Raw genomic sequence first — 23,375 nt, 5'->3', positions numbered from 1 at the left:
TTGATTTTTTATGTTTGTGTGTTTTCCTGGGAATTAGGAGCCCTTTTTTAATCTAATAGACACTTAAGACTATTAGGCTTAAAATATAGCCACTGGCCAGAAAGAGAATATAATCCCTAATCAACTCCTACCCAGATAACAAGTATGCTCTGAATCTTCAGTAATAGCATCATCAACATGGAAAACATTGTATTTTTTATTTTATTTTGTATTTTATTTAAATTTATTTTGTTTTTATATGTTAGTTTGAAAAAGTTAAAATTTTTGACATTACTATAACTTAAGATAGAATCTATATTATAATGTTAAAACCTTCTTTGGGTACTTTTTTTAAAGTGATTATGTGTAGTCTTTTTTTATACATCCACTCATGTACCAATTCTTTAAGACCAGTTTTAGTTTTTTTCTTTTTTGTAATAAAGATTGGTAATACAGTTTCATCCATACAAAGTTTCTGCAACTAGATTTTTTAAAAATTATTCGTTTACAATTTACTTATATTTATTCTCATTATTATTCTTTTTTATTGTAACTTTTAATGTTATAAAAATTGTAAATGTTATTATTAATGACATTAAAAGCAAAATGAGATAAATATCTTAACAGTAATTAACTTAATCAAAAATTAGAAAAAGTATCAATATCAAATTAACTTCTTGCAAGAATAATTTAGTAAATTTACAGTACATTGTATGCTGTTATGGTTGATAAAATCAGGTATTATAAAATTTAAGAACTTTTTTCATTTATTATATGTTAGTAACTTTTTTTTATACCCGTACTGTCAAATTTGTAATGATCAGTTTTCAAATAAACATTTTGTTAGCAGTTGATAAATGTAGTATTGTTATTACCGACCAAAGTCTTTTTTTAATTTAAAATTTTGCTTTTGTGTAATTTATAAAATGGATCAAATTTTTCAATGAGAAGTCACAACATGACAAAGTAGGAGTTAATAAGATTAGATAGTTTGTGTGTAATCTTGTAATTAATTCTCCATCAGTAATGTAATGAATGACATTCATGTATGTGTGTTTGTTTATGTTAGTAAATTTTTGATAATTAAAAATAAATTCAGGGTATAATAAGTTAGAAAGTTATCAATAGTTAATTAATACTTATTTACATTAATAATTAATGTAAAATCTTCTGAAATTAATAAATAGTAATAAAATTAATTTGCAAATCGACTGGATGGCAAAAGACTACAAAGTGTGTCTGTGGGTGTTGTTTACATTTGTCAGTGGTGCACTCACTTTATACTGGTCTGTGTCTAGATTCATTTAGACTCGACTTCTACTATGGTTATAATCCATTATTATGCATCAATTCGAAAACTTAGAAAATGAAATTAATTGTTATCTGTATGCCTGTACAAAAAACATTAATTTTTAACAGATCATTATCAGATCTTTCCTGGATAGGTATTTTTTCAGTCATACATATAGTTGTTATTGGTATGTGAAAGAGTGTTTATTTAGGGTAGCTTCACACAAATTACATCTGTGGTTGTTTTTAGAAATTTAAGAATTATACATTCATGCTAATCGGTTCTTCATCACGTATAACTTTATATATGAAGACACCTTTAATGTCTAAAACCAATTCCAGGCCTGACCAAACTTTTTTTTGGGTCAGAGGGGTCGTAGGTAAATTTTTAATTCTTATTTTAGCCTTTTTAATCTTTTGAAGAGTGCAAAAGTCATATGATATACTCATGTAATGGGTCCATCATGGTGGAATTCTATTATCCATAAACTTGTCTTTGTAAGTAAAAAGTAAAAATTACCAAAAATATTGTAAATAAATGTTGCCAATCTCCACGGTGGAGTGGTAGTGTCTCAACCTTTCATCCATGGGTCCTGGGTTCGAATCCCAAAAACTATTTTAAAGATAAAATAAAATATTTTATCCTGATAGTTCGTATTAATTATATGGATAAAATGTACTATTCTATAAGAGGAAAAGAACTGTCCTAGCATTTGTACAGATGGATAAGGAAACCATGGTAAAATCTTAATTTGAGCAACATCAAAAATGCAAAATTAATTATTAAATAAAAACTAGATGTGATTAAGATCCATATTAATTATTTGAAATTCAAATACAGCAAATAATTAAGGTAGATATGTGAAGATACTGAATATAAAAATAACTAAAATAATTCACTATTTAGAAGTCATTAATGAAAATTATTTCAACAGATATTTATGTACACATTGAATGGGTTGTTGAAAATTCAGGATTTTTAAAAATATTTTGTAATAGATACTATTTTTTTTTTTTGTTTCTCTAAAAAAATATTGGAACTGCATTTTAAATAAATTGGTTGGAAGATGTTTTTAATTGTAATTTATTTAAAATGAAAGCATAATAAGGCCCTTTGTTGAAGCCAAAATATAAGTCTACATGTTCATATTTATAGGTGGCAAACAATGAAAACTTAATTAATCATCAGCAATTAGGTGTGTTATTGCCTTAATATTTTTTCAGAAATTTTATTTTTTAACTTTATAAATTTCTTATTGTCTTTTTTTGTTTATTTTAAATTTAATGTTGACATTTTTATTTTGTTTTTGTTTCAGCTTGAAGGTCAAGTTGATGATTGCAGTTGTAATGTAGATACAGTGGATCATTACAATAATGATAAAATACATCCGAGGCTCCAAAGTCTTTTACCCAAAGATTATTTTAGATTTTATAAGGTAACTATGTACTTATACTGTTCCATATTTGTTTGAGTGATTTTTAATTATTTTGTAACTGCTTGTTTATATGATGATGCTTCTTGCAAATTAGTTTTTTACTTATGTGCTACTTAATGAAATCAGATTACCCTTAATCTGACACCTTTAATTTTCATTAAAAATAAATACTGGAGATTAAGAATGTTTTTATTATAATATTTTTTTTTTTTTTGTCTTCAGTCATTTGACTGGTTTGATGCAGCTCTCCAAGATTCCCTATCTAGTGCTAGTCATTTCATTTCAGTATACCCCCTACATCCTACATCCCTAACAATTTGTTTTACATATTCCAAACGTGGCCTGCCTACACAATTTTTTCCTTCTACCTGTCCTTCCAATATTAAAGCGACTATTCCAGGATGCCTTAGTATGTGGCCTATAAGTCTATCTTCTTTTAACTATATTTTTCCAAATGCTTCTTTCTTCATCTATTTGCCGCAATACCTCTTCATTTGTCACTTTATCCACCCATCTGATTTTTAACATTCTCCTATAGCACCCCATTTCAAAAGCTTCTAATCTTTTCTTCTCAGATACTCCGATCGTCCAAGCTTCACTTCCATATAAAGCGACACTCCAAACATACACTTTCAAAAATCTTTTCCTGACATTAAATTAATTCTTGATGTAAAAAAATTATATTTCTTACTGAAGGCTCATTTAGCTTGTGCTATTCGGCATTTTATATCGCTCCTGCTTCGTCCATCTTTAGTAATTCTACTTCCCAAATAACAAAATTCAACTGCCTCCATAATCTTTTCTCCTCCTATTTTCACATTAATTGGTCCATCTTTGTTATTTCTAATACATTTCATTACTTTTGTTTTGTATTTGTTAATTTCATGCAGTAGTTCTTGCGTAGGACTTCATCTATGCCATTCATTGTTTCTTCTAAATCTTTTTTACTCTCGGCTAGAATTACTATATCATCGGCAAATTGTAGCATCTTTATCTTTTCACCTTGTACTGTTACTCCGAATCTAAATTGTTCTTTAACATCATTAACTGCTAGTTCCATGTAAAGTTTAAAAAGTAACGGGGATAGGGAACATCCTTGTCGGACTCCCTTTCTTATTACGGCTTCTTTCTTATGTTCTTCGATTATTACCGTTGCTGTTTGGTTCCTGTACATGTTAGCAATTGTTCTTCTATCTCTGTATTTGAACCCTAATTTTTTAAAAATGCTGAACATTTTATTCCAGTCTACATTATCGAATGCCTTTTCTAGGTCTATAAACGCCAAGTATGTTGGTTTGTTTTTCTTTAATCTTTCTTCTACTATTAATCTGAGGCCTAAAATTGTTTCCCTTGTCCCTATACTTTTCCTGAAAACAAATTATAATATTATTGTATTAAAAAAAAATTTGATGATCAGTTTTTTTACCAAAATTTCATTTTATACCTGTCATTTTCACTGTTCTAGGTACTTTCTTTACGTTCAATAACTTAATTTTTATTGTAACAAATATAAATAGTACTGATGCTGTCTTGAAGTATATATTCTACTAATTTATTTGGTATGAGATTTTTAAAATTTGACTATTTTTTTGGAGTTATAAAAATTTTATATGAATCAATCCAAATGACATTATACCTTTTTTTTGTCATTATTAATTAGTTAAAAATTACTGTACACTTAAAAATCTTTTGATAATCTGTATTAAAAAAAAAAAAAAACAATTAAATGATCGGTTAATTTTCTGGAATGTATTAACATGAATCCAGTTATATATATTTTTTTTAACTCACACAGTGTGACCGGCATTCACCTGAAAGACATTACTTCAGCCGCACCTATGAGTCGTGGCGGCAACTAAACCCAGCCTAGCTTGGGGGGGTTTACTTTTGTTGAATGGATGTTTGCGAGTCTGTACATAAATGTATGTTGACCTGTATTTGGCCTTAAAACTCTGGATCCTGTTGACTGATTTTCTTCAAATTTGGGTACAAAAGTACATTCTTTCCCACTCGCTAAGGTACTGTCTTAGGGGGGGGGGGGGGGTAGTAGGAAGGGATGAACTAAATATTTGTAAAAATTGGAAAAGTGGATGGGGGTGTTTTGGCAGAAATAAAATTTTAAATTGTTAGTGAAGTATTTTAGCTAGAAATTCTTACAAAAGTTGAAGTTGTTTTTATCAAGCTCAGATAACCAAAAATTTTTATTTAATTTTTACCACTCCCAAAAAAAAAGATGATTATATTTTCTTTTTTTAGCTGTATCTTGCATCAGGAAATGAATTAATGGGAGTTTTTTACATTACATTTTCCACATCAGTTGCTCTTCAAATCATTAATAACATTTTTAACCTGTCGCACTTCAGTGATTTGTAATAACAAAAAAATTTTTTTTTTTTTAATTTATTTTAAATTAAAAGTTATTATTAGTAGTTTTTCTTGAAAAGAAAATTAGCCAGAAATTTGCACCCCTTCCTAGAAAGTTACAGCTCTGTTTATTTAGAATTACAGCTATATCTTTGTATTGTTTAAACAATTTTAAAAATCCCTTCTCTTTAATTTTTTATCACCCGTTAAGGATTTTATTTTCTTAAACATTAATTTTACCTAAATGCTTTCTCTTAGGTATGGGAGCTCCCAAAATGAAAAAATACCTTTTTTAAATTTTTAATCGAAATTAAAACATATTTGTTACAAAAATAAGTCATTAAAATTTATACCCCTCCCAAATTGAAAGTTTTTTTTAAAATTTTTATTTTAATTTATTTAAAACCAGTTTAGTGAATATTTTAATCATTAAAAAATGCCTCCGGATACATGAGTCCCAAAATTCCAAAAAGTTGAAAACATATATTTTGAAATCGTGACACTATTATACTATTTTTTATTTTATTTATTTTAATTAAAAAGTTATTATCTTCATAGTACTAGAAATTGTTTGATTTTTGCATTTGTAAAAGTTGAATAATATTTACAATTCTTTTTTTAATTAAATTCTTACTTTACCACTGAATTTTATTGTATTATTTCTATTTTAAAATTTAATTTTGTTGAATAAATCACCGGGAAATTTTTCAATCCTTTTTTTTTAATAAATCTCTGTTATTCATTTTTTCCATTATTTTAAAATGAGAAAAATTAAAATGCTTTAATAAATAACCTAGCTGGTGGAATGGCATGAATTTATTGATTTGATTCTTGTAAAGGTTTACTTGTGAGCAGTCATATCACTAATCCATCAGTGTGTGTTGCCATTTGTTGCAATTCCAGGTAATTATCAAATGCTCTTCTTGGTACATAAATATTTGTATTTCCTTTTTTTTTAGTGTCAGACTTGCCACAGGTTCCGCAAGGTGTTAATTATAATTAAAGTGCGTATGTGTTCCTGCGCCCTACCGACTAAAGCTAAACCCTTTCACGTACTACCCCACCCAGGGCCAGACTGAATTGAAGCATTACCACGGCCCCAGCGGGAGCCTTTCGACTCAGGGAATTCAGAGTCCTTGTACATCATCACCATCGCCAATCCACACAAGCGCAGACCAGCAGACAGTTCAGCAGGGAGCTGTCCTTCATACCTTTGTCCTCCATTTGTGCTCTTCTGCCTCTGAAGACTTTTCCCAGAAACTATCATTCTGCTGGTGGCACTGTAAAAATCGTACCGAGGTACCCAGCTTAGTCAGCCAGTATTTCAGTTCTCTCTTCGATTTCCTTTGTACTGAGAATATTTGCTACCGTACTTGATACCGGTTCCCATTGTCTAGTATCTTTCAACATAAATTCTATCACATTTTACGGTGTCAAGCTGGCTAGTTCAGGCGAGACCCTAAAAGTATTCCGTCTGTCACAAACAAAGAACACATGTTCTGTAGTAGCTTCTGCTCCACAATATAAACAGTCAGGTGAGGATCTTTTGAACCTTTTTTAGGTATGCCCCAAATCCCCTGTAGCCCGAGAGGAACTGCATGTGGAAGTATGACACCCCCCACACCCCTTCCAGACCCAGGGTTCAAGTCAGGGAATCAGACACCTGATCCATGCTCCTTTAGTTGAGGCTTCCCAGGATGCCTGCCATTCTTCCAGCATTATTTGGTGTGCCTGTTTCTTGAGAACCCCATTGTGAATTCTGCGAATCAAATTAATTCTGAGGCTGTTTGGTGGCACATCAGCTATTACTCCGACCGCCGCCCTGGATACTGTTCGGTATGTTATAGCTGACGTGATCGCCAGTCTATGCTGGAATGACTGTAAACGCCCACAGCTCCTCTTAATTTCTCAATCTGACCTCCAGGTCGGGGCCACATGTAACAGTACAGATGTTGCTACTGATAAAATAAGCTTCCTTACACCAGCTCTGGGTCCAGACTTTGTCGGCATCAGTTTCCTTAGAGCAGTCATGGTCCTCTTAGCTTATGCAACAGCCTCCCTGGCATGGGTAGTAAATTTCCTGGATCTCTCCAAGTACACCCCTAAGTATTTAACTACCTTATCCTCCTATATTATTTGTCTGTCTACTACAACAGCCATATCCTTCAATTTCCATCGGCCAACTATCAGCAACACTGCCGCCTTATTGGGAGCCAGCTCCTTTCTCTGAGCCAGCCTCCGACTCTCCTTATAGCTTGTTGGCCAACTCTTCAACTCTTCGGTCCTCTGTATTTGCAGCCACCAACAGGGTCAAATCATCAGCATACGCGACTATCTTGAAGTCCCCTGGTAACTCCATCCACAGAAGGCCGTCATATGCTGCATTCCATAGTATTGGCTCGAGGACCAAGCCCTGTGGGACGCCACCGAACATATTAAAGTCTTCTTGTCCTTCCTCCAGCTGGATACTGGTATGTCCACCAGTAGAGTTCACTCATGCAGATACCTCTTGATGACTGCCAACAAGTATCTGCTCACATCTTTGCTCGCAGCGCATTCAAGACCACAGAATGCTATTAAATGCGTTCCATATGTCCAGGAAAATTAACAGGGGAATTTGTCTCTTCCTTTTTGTTCCAGTGGCCTTGTTTGCAGCCCATCTCATCACATAGTTAATAGCATCAACAGTAGAGCGCCCCTGGATGAAGCTGTACTGATTGTCTGAGAAACCACCGGAGAGCCATATCTTCTCCAGTATCCATCTAGCAATCATTCATTCCTACAGTTTGCCTATAGAATTAATAAGACATATAGGTCTATAATTCTTATTCTCCTGCATCCGGTCTCCAGGTTTAGGGTGCAGGACTAGCCTTGCAACTTTCCAGTTGTAAAGGAAGTCTCCTCTTCCAAGAGCCACATTCAGCACCTTCAACAGGGCCCAGGAACGGCACTCTGATTGATTATCTTCTTATTACCAATCCTGGCACCCCATCCAGATCTCGCCTTTTTTTTAATTGATCTTTGTTTTTTGTTTTTTTGCCAACTGTAACGCCCCTAGAGAGAAGCTGTGAACCTCATCACTGAGAATCTCAGTTCATTCCTTTCTACAACACAGAAAAGGGATAATATCACCCTCTTTGTCTGCTCCCTAAACAAGCAGGGGAGCCGTCTACCCAGCTTCTTAGTTGCTATCTGGAATTCTCTTCCCCAGGGGTCGGAGTTCAAATCAGAAATTAATTTATTCCAAACACCTGATTTTGCTTTTTTAATCGTAGCACTTAGTTTGTTTTTAGTGGTTTTATACTCTGCCTCAGCCAAGTCAATATCATCCGACCGTCTACCTCTCATCCTCTGTAGTAAGTGTACAGAGGATGAGGGTGTACAGAGGATGAGGACTAGAAAAGTCTTGCCCTATATGTTGCTCTCCTCAGCCCAGCAATTTCATCAGACTACCAGTAGACTTGCTTCCTGTTAGACCTTAACACATTGTAAACAGGAGTGAAAAAGGGAAAGTGCGACAAGGGGAAGAAAAGAAGGGAAGTAGAAGAAGAGCAGGTGCTCAATGGCTAGGGCTACTAGTTGCTGTAAGGAAGAAGGAAGGAAACATAAGGAGAAGGAAGAGGAAGTTAACGTTATGGAAAAAAAAAGATTGGGGTCGAAACATGGTGACGTATATGGACAGAGAGGCAGCCTTTATGCCTAGGGTTCCCTGGCTCAATTACATGCAAATCTGGAAGGGTCGGGACTCCCTGATGATGGTATAAGGGACCCTCGAGGTGTGTGAGGGTTGCGGGCAGTGAAGGGCATGTGAAATGCATGCCAGGAACTGGTAGGTTAGGAACGGGGAGGGCAGCCTCCTAGTGGAAGGAGGTGCCAGCCACCCAGATGGAGAGGTCAACATAGCCTGATGAAACTAGGAGGACCCCAATGGGAGAACCTCAGAAGAGCAAGTCAGGGGGGCAGTCTGCTGCCATGACACTCCAAGGTGACTGGGTTGGTTGACTCCGAGGACCAATTGCGTTGGGGATGTTTAAGAATGGTAAAAAAAAAACTTATCACAATGGAATACTTCTGGCATTCTTTCTGCAGGAGCTTACTCAATCTTGCAGGTTCATGCGACCTTTTCAGTTCTGCAACCTCAATGATGACCTGGAGGATCTGTTGAGTTTGTCTCTCACTAGGTTTACATTTTGTGTGAGCCACTTCTAGGTTCATGATGTCCCATCTAGAACAGAACAGCCTTGTGATTGTTGCAATGGTCTTCCTCAAGTACCCTTCAGTCCTCTACCCAGTTGTGTATTCTCGCTCAGACCATGACTACATTTAGGACAGATCCGTACGTTCCCCTTGTAAAAGTGGGTACTGCTGGCTTGCCAATGACCACAAGGCCTATGGTATCTAACATCGTTGTGAACAGAAAGCCCTCCCTTCTAGTGTCCCAGAGTCCACTTAGTTCTAGGCTTTCAGAATTAAAATCCTCAGACATGATAACTGGTTTTTCTGTCTCCAGAAACATACCTCCAAGTCATCAAGGAATTTATTGAAAACTGACTTTTCCCAGTTTGGGGAGGCATATCCACCCACCACAACAGAATGAGTGAGTTCAACCATGACGAAGTTGTCACAAGAGGTGACTCGTTCCACAGCAAACCACCCTGAGACATTCATAATCACCACATCTGAGTTCTTATCTGTCAAGCCGATTCAGCTCCATGATAACGAGGAAATCCCGTCGTATCCTTTAGCCATCTGTTGCACAAGGTCTTGCGCAGCCAGCTTCTGTTTACACTTAGTAGGATGATCTTCATGCTTGAAATTTCGTACAGACTAGCCCTCATCCGATGCCCGACAGTTCCACAAGCCACACACTTCTGGTGATCCTTATATTCTGCCTTCCTATTCCCAGACCTATCACAGTTACAACAGCAGTTCGTGCGATCCGGGCCTGTACCCCGTAATGACGTATGGCCAGGCTTCCGGCACCTGAAGCAATTGGAGTCTGACTTGATCAGTTCAATTCTACAGGAATGCCACCCGACTACTACTCGGCCCAGAGCTGAGAGCTGACTGGCATCCTTACCCAATAGGATAACTGTTGCGTTCTGGCAGCTTCTGTATGCAGGACGTAGAATTGTTATTTTCATTTCTACATCTCTCTTCAACGCTTTCCTGATCAACCTCTTCTTTTGCAGCATCAATGTCTAGATCTTTAACATGCAAGATTACTTTCTTGGATTCAGATCCCTTGTTTATAGCCACATCCGTGGCTGCAGCTAATTTTCCTTTTAAGTTTTCAGGGGCCTCCTTTCCCGACAGCTTAACGTCGAGTTCACTGCCTCGAAAAGGACATTATGTCCTTTTCTAAGGACATAATGTCCATGCCCAAGTCGATACCTACAGTTTCTTTCATTTGTTTCAGCAGGTTAGCATATGAGACTCCCTCCTTCCTGACAACCACTGTGTTTTGAGGGGGGGGGGACTGATTTATCTCGTCCCTCATCTTCCCCTAATAGGAACAGGGTTACCTCCGTGTCTTTCCCAGAATTCAAGGACTTTCCTTGTGAGCGTTCCCAGACTACCAGTAGTTGTTGCCACGACTATAGATGCAGGGTCCACCATTACTGCAATTTCTACTTTCTTTAGTCCTTCCAGCATTTGATCGACCTTCTCCTTACTATTACCTAAGGTAAGGAGAACATAGTTACTTTCCCATTTCTGAGCCCCTCATCTTCGCTCAATATTTAAGTGGTCATGACCTCTCTGATTACTGTGCCCAGCAGGAGCGTACCCGTGTTGAGGCGTTTCTCATTCCACAGTGGTCTTACGGATATAGTTTATAAATAGCCCTGTTTACGCCATTGTGTAAAGTTGTTTTATTCCAATAAATTCAAGGTTATGGTTGAGTCGTATAGTTTACAGGCTTAGTAAATTTATTTTGCATTTTTGTAAGGCTTATCTTATGTGTACTTTAATATAGGTTGTTTGGGTTTGTTTTCGATATCATTTTCTCTTGGCGCTTGCTTGACTAACTGTTGCGTCATCTTTAATAGTGTCAGTGTGTTCATTTCTCGCATTATTTATTGCTGTTTAGTCTTAATATATATATTAGTCTTAAGTGTTTTTTTTTATTCTCACCAATTTCAATATTGTCATAGTTCCTAGAAGTCTATTTCTCTTTGTCTGCCCTGATGTCATTTCTTCAACTTGTGCGTATTCAGAAATTATTTTTTCAGTCTTACGTAATCCTTTAATGGTCTGCTTGCTTGTAAATTATTTTTGTTTTGTCTTCGTTCCCGTATTCCACACGTTTTCTCTAATCGTTCTCATCGTACTTAAACACTACCTCGTGTTGCCAACACACACTCTCTTAGGTCTATTGCCTTAGTTTGATTCCCCTCTTCTCATCACGCCACTATTTCTTCAGTCCAGGAAAGACTCTCATGGTGTGTGGACCTGTGGCTCGGTCACGTCTCTCTCTCTCTCTCTCTCTCTCTCGTATAGCTTGGCTATTCTCGTCGCCTTTGTGCACTCATAACTGTGGTAATACTCCGTCTCCATATCATCTTGTACTCTGTTGAAAGTGGTTCTGTTACTACAAACCAGCCAAGTTTATCGATGCAGTATTCTCTCCAAACTCATTACTACAAATCTGTCTTGTTCAACTTCTAAACAACATTTCACTTCTGTATTCTTGATATGCCATTGTAGACTACGCCAAGGATAAACTGTATGTATTTATGTGTACTTCATTTTCACGAGTTCATTTTTTACAAATATTCATGTGTGATTAAGGCAAGTTCAAATTATTCATTATTTATTATATTAAACAGTTATGTTATTAGTAAATTCAGTGAAATACACTACTAATTGTACTTTATGAATTTGAAATTCAAGATTGACTTATACAACCATTGCTTCAAGTATAGTCATGCAAAGTGGCTTAGATAAAGATTATGTCATTATTTTTCATGTGTAACATATTCTATGTGCTATCAATGCCAACTATCGTTATTATCAAATCTACTTGTAGTTAAATACTACTTCAGAATTATAAAAATATGTATGTCACAAACATTAATGTGTTGGTTAATAACATTTTATATACATTTTAGCAACTTTCAAGAATGTTTTTTATTGTATTCCATTGAACCTTGTAACTGCACAAACTTCTGATTTCATTTGGAAAATAACAATTTTACTGAGACAGTTTATTTATATTTTATGTTACTTAATTTTTCATGCGTTAGATTATTGCTGTTGTTAATAATTTTAATCAATGTTAAATATTGTTTTGCTCAATCAAGTATTATATTATTTTTCACAAATTAGAAAAAGGAAGTCATTAACATGAGAATGGCTAAGAAACTTCACTTACTAAATAAACTATTTATATGATTACTTATTACAATTTGCTTATATTATAATTAAGTCTTTCATTTAATTTAATGTAATTTGTTAATCGCAGATATTAATTCTTATTTATTCATGAACTGAATTCTCATTACTTTTCTTAATTTAATCTAATGAAAATAACTCCTGAAATGAAGTTACATTTCTGGACTTCTTTGCAATTAATATTGTGATTTGATCTAGCAATATCTTTTTGCTTTTATATTCCATCTCGTTGTTTGAATAATATTGTATTTAGTTATTTAAACTTTTTAGACACGTATTTTAAATTCAAAAGATTTTCAAAATGATTATTTGAAATATGTATATTTATGTATTTGTTACTTATTATCATAACTGATATGTTGTTTCAGCCGATATTACTTGTATAATTTCTGTAAAAAATTAATTTAAGTTCAGTTATTTTCGTAATTCATTTATTTTTATTTTTAAGTATATGACTGTAAAAAAGGTGATTTATGTTTTTAGGCTTTGTTTAATTGTATATTTTCACATTATTAGCTTATATGCAATTTATTTGTGTGATAATTAAAGTCCAATTCTTTTGGCAAATACGTGCTGTGTGTCATTTTATTTTTGTTAACTATACCCAACAGGCCTTTTTTTATCACTTTGTATGAGGGTTATTTTTTTACAAGGTCCGATCGGTCGCGAAATAAAAACCCGCGCAAAAATCGGATGAACCTTTGCGCATATGTGTTGCTCAGCGTCTCTAGTATGGCCTTCAATCACGCCGCATCACTTCGTTTAGTTCTGAACACCCAGCTAGCACGCAAACATGTCTACAACAATAGCATCTCCCGCCAAATGTAAAGTGCGTGTGGTAATTCGATTTCTTTAGACTTAGGGGTGTAATGCAGCTGAAATTCATCGACGAATAAGTAATGTGTACGGTGAAACTTCAATGAGTTACAGCAAAGTGCGACAATGGTGCAGGAACTTTAAAGCAGGACGTACAGATTTTCATGATGCAGGCGGTCAGGGAAGGAAGCGAGTGTCAACCGATGATTGAGCGAGTGGATGAGCAATTCGAGAAAATCGCCGGTTCAAAATTTCTGTATTAAGCAATTCGTTTCCTGAAATTTCAAGGTCAGATCTCTACACCATTGTGAGTGAGAGACTTCAGTACCGCAAACTGTGTGCGAGATGGGTTCCCAAGATGCTGTCCGACCATCAGAAAGAATGAAAATGGACGCCTCCCTAACGTTTCTCCAGCGCTACCACAATGAAGAAAAAGATTTTTTGAACAAAATTGTCACAGGGGACGAGACATGGGTCCATTTCGAAACTGAAGAAACAAAAGAACAGTCCAAACAGTGGATGCATTCTCATTCTCCCAGTAAACCAAAGAAGTTCAAGAGAACCTTCTCCAACATAAAGTGTATGGCTAGTGTGTTCTTGGACCGGAATGGAGTTCTCTTGGTGAAATTCATGGAACGCGGCACGACCATCACTGCAGCCTCATACTGCGTGACTCTTCAACGTCTATGAAGGGCAATTCAGAATAAGCGGAGAGGAATGTTGTCATCAGGCATTGTCTTTCTCCATGACAATGCTCTGCCGCACACTGCAGCCGTAACAAAGAAGCTCCTGTAGCGTTTTCGTTGGGAAGTGTTTGATCACCCATCATACAACCCGGACTTGGTTCCATCTGATTTTCACCTCTTTGCTCACATGAAACGCTGGCTAGGAGGACAACATTTTGGCACAGACATCGAGCTGCATACCAGCGTAAAAACATGGCTGAAAACACATGCGGCTCCATTCTATGACGAGGGTATTGGAAAGTTGGGTACCACGCCACGACAAATGTCAAAATCGGAGTGGCGACTATGTAGAGAAATAGCGTAACTATGTAAGTACTTGTTACAAATAAAAAAATTTTTATTTTCACTGTGGTTTTAATTTCGTGACCGATCGGACCTTGAAAAAAAAAACCCTCGTATATCTAAGACAAATACTTTGGTCCATACTTCATCTTCCCAAAGGAATCCCTTTTCTTCCTTGGTTTTTAAAAAAAATGATGTTCTGACACCTTTTATCAAAAACTTCCTGGAGCTCCTCAGCAAAGCCAGATGTCAGGATCTCCCTAAGCACCATAGGATCCACTCTGGCTGTCTGAGTTTGTTTGTCTGCTGTAGATCTTGCTCTGGTGATCTCCTGCACTGAGCCAGCCAAATCCTTGGTATAACTTTGAAGACGAATCACCGAATCTTTGATGGTCTGCTTGACTGAGGGGTTAGCTTTAATCATGTCAGCTAAGGCCTCAACCTCATTCATTAAGATTTCTAACTCTATAGACTCTGTGTCTGAACTGTCGTTTCCTCGTGCCTACATTTGGTTTAGAGGTGTCAATTCCTGCCAGGAAACATCTGCAAGACGTGTAGATGGTGTCACCCTAGGTGACCTAGCCACCTTCTAGCTTCTTTTGAACACCTCCTCGTTTTCCATCTTTTCTTTTGGATCTGACATCTTAATGTCAAATTCCTGGGTAACACATTCACATAAACAGAGGACCTGTAATCTCAGAAATACTCTCTATTTCTAATTATTTAACTTTATTTTAATAAATTTTAGTTAAATGATAACTTTTGTACTTACCAATGTTATCTATTAATGTTAATAATAATTATATTACCTCTTACTGATATGCTATCTGTTATCAGCTGGAGATAATCGAATAATCATGTACATCGAAGAGATGCTCCACTACAACCCTTATCGCCTGTGGCAATAAGGTCGAAACAATAAAAACCACAATAAAAAATCCATCTGTTAACCAAAATCATAAAAATACACCCATTAAACACTTATCTAACTAAGTTAGATAAGTGTTTAACTTACTTAACTAGTTAACTTAGTTAAACTACTTAACTAGTAACTACTACTACTACTACTACTACTACTAGTAACTACTTAGTTAACTTAGTTTACTTGGTTCGAACCAAGTAAAAGCCGAAAAAAATAATCAGAAATACTTGTATTTACTTAGCAATTCTTGAACTTACCGCATGAATTTTGGCTGCTCACATTATTTATAAATTAAATATTGTATGGTAATTTCTAATTTTTTTATCTGTTTAGATAAATTTAAAAAGGGAGTGTCCATTTTGGTCTGATGATAGCAGATGTGCTATGAGATACTGTCATGTGGAACCCTGTATGGATGTAAGTTACTTTTTTACATTACGTCCTTGTATTTAATATTATGAATTTGATAACTGTAATATTTACGTATTTATTATTCTTAATCGCTGTTCCTAATGGAGATTATGTTTCAGTTAGAATGTAGTAAAAGAAAGGGATCTTGGTATATTAGTTTAACATATATATTGTAATTTTTTTTATTCCTTTTCATTCACACTCTGTTGGCAAGTGTCATAATTATACAGGATGTACATAAATTATTCAATGTATTTTAAGGGTTAATAAAAAATGAATAAAGCAGTGTAGCGCCTGCTGACTTTTTTCAAACATTAATGTAAGTACTAGAGTTACAGATGACCTTGAATAAACATGCCAGCATGATGTTATGACAGGAAGGATTGTCAGTTGAGCATTGGCTGCTATGCAGGAGTGCTTTCTCCTGTAGTGCATAGTATGCACAGTCGTGCATTTTATGGTTTCATGAAAGCAGATATGTTATTATTGTTTATAGATCTTTTCATTTAGAGTACGGCCGCAATCCTTCTAATAAAAGACTGTTAAAAATTGGTATTAGCAGTTTAAGGATACGGAAAGTGTAGTACACAACAAAAAAGGTGCTGATGACCTCCTATCTCCAAAGAAGTTGTGGATCGAGAAAGAGAAACATTTCAAAGAATCCTGGGTAAATCTGCTTATTGTGCAAGTATGAAACTGGGATTATTTCAGTTGACGATCGTAAAGTTTTACACAAACGCTAAAAAAAAGTCACGCATATCAAATTCAATTGGTGCATGCAGTTGAAGATGACGATAAACCGTGCCATGTTTCCGATCACATTAACCAACATAATTGTTGAATTTGGGGTAGCGAAAACCATCTTACTGTTTGATAAATATGTCGTGATAGCCTGAAAATTAATGTTTGATCTGTGTTGACTGCTTATGATGTAATCAGACCATTCTTCTTTGCCAAGCCAGCAATTACTAGGGCTAGTTATCTAGACGTGTATCAGGAGCATTTAGTACCGCAAATTGAACATCGGCAATCCAATGTTTACTTCCAACAAGATGACATACCACCACACTGGGTGTATGTTTGAGACTACCTATATGAACAATTTCCTCAACATTGGATTGGCCATTATGGACTAATTCCGTGGCTGCCTCGATCCCCTGACATTATGCCACTCGATTTCTTTCTTTGGGGTTTGCTAAAGACAGATTGTGTGAAATTAAGGTTGTCAACATTAATGAACTAAAAAGAAGAATCAACAGTGTAATTAATGGAATAACTCCAGATAATCTCCATAGTGTGAGATATGAAATTGAATGTCACATGTGATAAAAGGTGCTCATGTGGAACTTGTTTGAAATTAATAAGTGTTATAACCAAAACTGTTTGAAATTTGCTGTTCAACAATAAAACATGCATGTAAGTGCATTGCTTTGTTATTGTTTTATTAACCTACAAATGTGCTGAATAAATTTATGATCACCTATTTCTTTATCCTTTCTGATGTTGCATCAGGAAATAGGTCTAAGTTTTATGTTTTACGATGATCGGTTTGCAAAAATATATTGATATTTTAAAATGTTAATTGTTACAGAAAAAATGTTAGTTAAGAGGGTTTGTTATATTTAACAAAGGTTCTATTCTTAATGCAGTACTACTTACATTTATTGTGTATAGCTCTTACATTTTAGGAAAGATAAGGAAATTCAACAGTATTAATAAATCTGTTTGAAGTATTATGTATAATTTAATCTGTTTGTGTATAATTTTTGAAGTGTACTTGTTCACTCATTTTATAGATAATTAGAGAGCTGAATTTTGGTATAGTTATTCCAAATATGATCTCTAAGAAAAGTGAACCAGTATTAAAGTATATAATACCAATATCCCATATTCATGTTATTAAATATAAACTCAGGTTAAAAGAAGTGCAAAAATTAAAAAACTGGTAGAAATATTACCATTATTTAGTACCCTTAGATAGTAAGCTACAAAGGATGGCTGAAATATAATGTGTGGTTATTCATAACTCTTAAATGAAAAGAAATAATCAAATAAAACAAATACGGTATAAAAGTAAAATTATTTGCCAAAAAATCTAGCATCTATTTTTCTGCATAGTCTCCATTTATAGCCACACGTTTTTTCTAACAGCGAACCAATTTTCTTATTCCATTAGTGAAAAAATGCTGGCAGTCTTTCCTCAGATCTATGAATCTTACTGCATCATTCAGTTTATTATCTGCAATGAAATGAATACCTTTAATATCGTAAGTAGTGAACTACATTTGTAGAAAGATGCGAAAATTGCAGGGCATCAAATCTGGTATGTATGGAGGAAGTGGAATAGGTTCAAATTTCAATTCACAAGAGCCTTGGCTGTTTCACGCAATGTGTGTGGGCAAGCATTATCATGTTGCAGAATTGCCATTGCTCTGTGGGTTGTTGAACATGACACACATCTCTTAAAAGTGTTTTATCATATCTCTGTGTCACAGAATTTGCAATCCACCCGGCTTCCAGTTTGTCAGTTACATACATATGCTTAGAATCCTTAGAAACTATCAAGAGAATTTTTTGTGTAGAGTTATATTATGAATTTTTGACTGTGGTGAACTATAGTGCTTTTATTTCATGCTCTTCCATTTTTCTTCTATGCCATAAGATTTACTTGAGTTTCATTTCCTGTCACTGGAGATGAAAAGGAAGTAATCTTCGTTGTCATGGTAATGTGATGGTCATTTTGAATCAATTTATCCACCTACTTTTGGTGTGCTTCTCATCAATCACAGGAACCAGTCAAACGCTGCAAGTTCATCCTCAACATTTGGTTTACCAAAAGATTATTGTCCACCAACTCATCATATTACATCACCATAAGTAGCTTTTAGATGTCAATAAATGTTATTAGCATTCATTTTTCCACTGTTAAAAATTCAATCGCAGGATATTTTAGACGCATTAGTTAACATAGTAGGTGTACTTGAATTCATGATAATGCTAACTGGCCGGAAATGAGAGGGCAAGGATTAACTAGTTTTGGAATGTTAGTAGTAGGGAAATGAAACTACAACATGCCATCGCATCTTGTTCAACATTTACTTGAATGTTGCATTGTGCAATGTTTTGTTCTCCTGTTACATGCATGGAAATACATTACATAACACTCATTCTCATACTTGTAAGAAAATCATTTTTTCCTCACTCATCCTTTAGGAGTGTTATCACTGCATATTTGTGCCTATAGAAAGCTTGAAATTCAGCACAGATTGATAATTCCAAAATATTGAAAACATATCTAAGGTTTTGTTTTATAATAATTCCAAAAAAGAATGAAGCTGCATTAAGTGAGGATTTTATATTTTGATATACTTGTGGTAGAAACTTGAATTACACTCTGAAGTAAGTTAAAAAAAATTGTCACTTCCTTTCCACCCCATCTGTAAAAGGTGGAAACAGAGAAGCGTTCATTCTCTAACTTTCATACACATATATATATATATATATATATATATATATATATAAAACACGTCAAAGATTAAAACTTAAAATTAGACCAGAACTAATTACAAAATCCTATAAAAAAAGCTGATGTGGACACCACACAACTTCCTTGTACTGATATTTTTTCATATTTTTATTTTATTATTATTATTGAATTATTATTTATATATTTCTTTTTTTACAATCAGAGGTTTATAAATTATTAATAAATCAATATATTTAAAATAAAAAATAAAAAAAGGAGATTAAGTTGGATTTGAACTGATGAGTGCCATCCCCTTGTAAGATCCAAATATTTCATTAATTAAAATTTTATTTGGCTTCTACTCTAGAACAAATGAAAATAAGTACTACTTATATCATTGAAAAGCTCTCAATGAGGGCTTATTATTGTAGTTAAGAAAAAGTCTAAAATCCAAGATTTTGTATTTTAGCACTTTTGGTCCATTCAATTGTAATCAAAAGGGGAGGTGCACAGTTAGATGTTACAACAGTCCTAAATTCAAAATTTCAACATCCTACAGCTACTCGTTTTTAGTTATGTGAGATGGATATGTACGTATATACAGGCATCATGCCGAAACTAATCAGAATGGATTCAGGGATGATCAAAATGGATATTTCTGTTGAAATCTGTAAACCAACATTTTTCATGATCAAAATACATCCTTTACTTCATACAAGGAAGTAAAAATGCTTTTAGTTTCCTTTATAGATTAATCAGTCTGTATCAAATCTTCCAATAAGAAATAAAATTTGCTGACAGTTAATTAATTGTAATTTTTTCAAAGGATTTAATACAATTCAGTGTTGAAAGTAAATACCTTTTTTCTTTTTTTTTTGGTGGCCACTTTTTAATGGCTAATTTTGAGATTTATAGGAATTGAAATAACTTTTTCATTTTTAATGCTATCCATTTCAAAGAAAAACATTTTATTCTATATAGAAGTCTATAATCTATTTCCAAATAATTTTAAGGTTACTCTAAAGTTTATAGCGTAAAGCAAAGCATGAAAATTCAGTTTAAGAAACAGAATTACAAATTTGGAAGTCAACATTTTTTAAAATAGTAAGGACTCACTTTTAATTATTTTTTTTTTAAGCGAATATTTCATGTTAACCTACATGTTTGAAGTGAGGTAAATCCTTCATTTTTTACTAGCCTTCAATTATTACACTGCTTGAGATTTACAAATTTCAACCGAACTATCTCAAAAGAAACACATAAAATGTTCAAATATTTACAAAATTTACTTCTTTCCATTGGCTATAACTAGATGCTTTAAGCTTTGCCAGCATTGAATAGAATGGACAGCAGACAAGTATTAAGATAATAGCTTGTTGGTAGCTACTGTACGTGCACCATGTTGTTATGGCAACTAATTTATTTTTGTCAGCCAGACTGGTCAATTTTATAATAGCTTTGTATTACAACTTTAAACAAGCATTTACACACAAATTTTAATAAGGAAAAGACTAGATCTTATCTGAAATTGACAGATGATTTTAAAAGTCAGTATGCTTTTCTTCTTATCAAATTAGTTGGTGAGTTATAATTTAATCCTCTGTATGTATTATAGGTTATTTATTGTTTTTTTTTTCTAATTTTTAGGATGATATTCCTCCTGGATTGAGGGGATATTCTATGAAAAGACAATTTCAAAATGAGGACATGTCTGTTAAGGTATAATAAATATTTCACATTATTATTTATTATTTAATATTATTTCTTTGGACCCTAACCAAGGTGGACACCATTGAATATCTATTTGTTAAGTTAAGTAAATTTTAGGCAACAGGAAACTGCTTCACTCCTCACTGTTTTTAGTAAGCACGGTATGGAATACTTGTTACTCTCGAGAAAGGCTATGTTGCTTTTAGGGGTACTTGTGATCCGTTTCAGGTCATCTGGGATTATTTCGCTTAGGACCTTAACATACATACTTGAGGTGAGAACCTGTGTGCTGGAAAAGACAGTTCTTTTTGATCTATTAATGTGTGCCGTCTTATAGAAATTATGAAGAAGTAGGAGGTTTGTTTAACAAGAGCCAATGGCAAAATGTTTTGTCGATGCAGAAAAAACTGACTTTTTTTTAAACTGACTCATTGAGCTACAGAGCCAGATTGTGTGAGTATTTTGGTCATCGCTAATATGTTTAAAACATCCCAAAAGCAGATCTATTTGTGGTCTATATTTATATCTTTGTTATACAAGAGTATAGATATACATTGGTGTTTATGATACAGACCTAATGATAGAGATTAGGAGAAATAAATTTAATTAAATCAGCTTCAGCCCAACCTAATTGAATTAATGAAAGGAATCTTTCTGTAATGTTCTTAGACAATTTTTTTATAGAGTTAAACAATTTCAGAATTAGTTGCAAGCGTAGTTGAAAATTTTCTTTTAATGATGCTATATTCTACATTCTGATAATGTTGTTTGTGTCAGGTCATGTCAGAGAAAAATTATGAACATGGCTCATATCTAGGAATTTTTATTGTTTTATATACTTTTGCTTCAAATTTTTTGACATTAAAATGCTAGTCTAAATGGTGACATGTTTTGTAGCGTGCTTCTGTTTACAAGTTAGTTATTCATGAAATATGCGATGTTACGGATCACTGTATGCTTTTTATCAAAAAAATGTGTGATATTCTATGGGCAGTGTGTATTTTATTTCTTTGTTATAATATTCATTTTATTATATGTTAGCCTTATTTTCAGTTTTAGTGTTGAACAATCTTTTTATGTCGAAAAACCTGTTTTGTTTTTCAAGTTATTTATATTTTGTTAAATTATTTAACCAAATATTTTATTTAATATTAAATATAAGAGCATACATAGTCATATATACAACATTTTTGTGTTCAGTCTGTATCATTTTTTTAAAAAAATTATCCCATCTAAAAACTAGAAAACAAACCTTCAGTCCTTTGACATAATTTGGAATATGATACTCTTGAAAGTATTAAACTCTTAACATGTAATTCTTGATTAGAACTAATTTGACCAATATCACTCTTCCTTTTTTCCTGTTTAGCCTCTGGGAATTACAGTTAGGTATTACTTCAGAGGATGAATGAGGTTGAATATGTATGAGTGTAAGGTATATGTATGACAATCTCAGGTCGACCATTTGTGAGATTTGTGGTTAATTGAAACCCAACCACGAAAGAACACCAGTATTCACAATCTAGTATTCAAGTCCGTGTAAAAGTAACCACCTTTACTAGGACTTAAATGCTGGAACTATCAACTTCCAAATCAACTGATTTGCACAGACGAATTCACCACCAGACCAACCCGATGGATTGACTGATATCACGCTAATGTAATTTTAAATTTAATAGTTTTAGAATGGTCTCATGGTTATTTATTTAGTATTCAGTCAAGACTTATTAATTAACAAATATATAAACAGACAAATTAAGATATGCCATCCTAATATGTAATATATATTAGGATGGCGTATTCTAATATGTATTTCTGTTGAGTAATCAGAACACTATGGATGTGATATTAATTCTGTTCTTCATGCTATTTTTTTTTCAAGGAAGTGAAACAATGACTAGTCAAACAGACACATATTATTTGCCTAATAGACCTTTTTATTTTGTTGAAGAAGTTCATTTGGTGGTCCTCTTAAAATATTTTTCCTGAAAACTAAATGGAAGATTTTTTTTATAGCAAAGATTACATTGTTCATGTAGATGAACAACTGAAGATTATTTTTCATTTTATTGTCATAATCTTTGGTCAGTATTGGATTTTTATAGTTTGCCTTGACTAGTTCAAGGGATGAACTGTTTACTTATTTGCAGATTGTAATGATTAGATATTCATTATCACAAAAGTAGAAGATTGGCTTTGTTGGTTTGGTTTATTAGAATACAGTTAGGTTTTTAATGCAGTCTTCCTGTGTAGGTAATCCCTGTAGTCTCTAATTAAATCTGTAAAGTTACTATCCCTGTAAGAAAGTGGCCGCCATACCGTACCAACTTGGTACAACAGATAGAGCTAGTGTAGCAACTAATACTGTTCTCATACCGCTCTAGGGTTGAATAAGAAGAGAAGTGGAAAGAAAAGATAGTCATTGAACAATGGTTAATGCCTTGGGAGATTTAAGTACTCTACTGTCTAGATCTATACTAATGATATTTCTGGGATTTTTTACCATAGTTAAATGTCTAAATATGTACATAAAGCATAGAATGCTCTGAAGTAATGTA

General features: G+C 33.9%; 1 protein-coding gene across 6 annotated transcripts in view; it reads left to right on the top strand.

The window, feature by feature from the left end:
• The window catches only part of Ero1L (endoplasmic reticulum oxidoreductin-1-like protein), a 147,995-nt gene that overhangs the window by 80,138 nt on the left and 44,482 nt on the right, over positions 1–23,375 (top strand). For all 6 annotated transcript variants that reach the window (XM_075371914.1, XM_075371912.1, XM_075371913.1 and 3 more), the window contains exons 2-4: positions 2,586–2,705; positions 15,564–15,647; positions 20,755–20,826. In XM_075371914.1, coding sequence (XP_075228029.1) covers positions 2,586–2,705; positions 15,564–15,647; positions 20,755–20,826 — 276 coding nt within the window. The remainder of the gene's footprint in view (positions 1–2,585; positions 2,706–15,563; positions 15,648–20,754; positions 20,827–23,375) is intronic.

This window comes from Lycorma delicatula, chromosome 7 (genome assembly GCF_047948215.1).
Source record: "Lycorma delicatula isolate Av1 chromosome 7, ASM4794821v1, whole genome shotgun sequence".
Classification (NCBI taxonomy): Eukaryota; Metazoa; Arthropoda; class Insecta; order Hemiptera; family Fulgoridae; genus Lycorma; species Lycorma delicatula.
The sequence above is the reverse complement of the archived record's forward strand: the minus strand, read 5'-3'. Positions and strand labels throughout refer to the sequence as shown.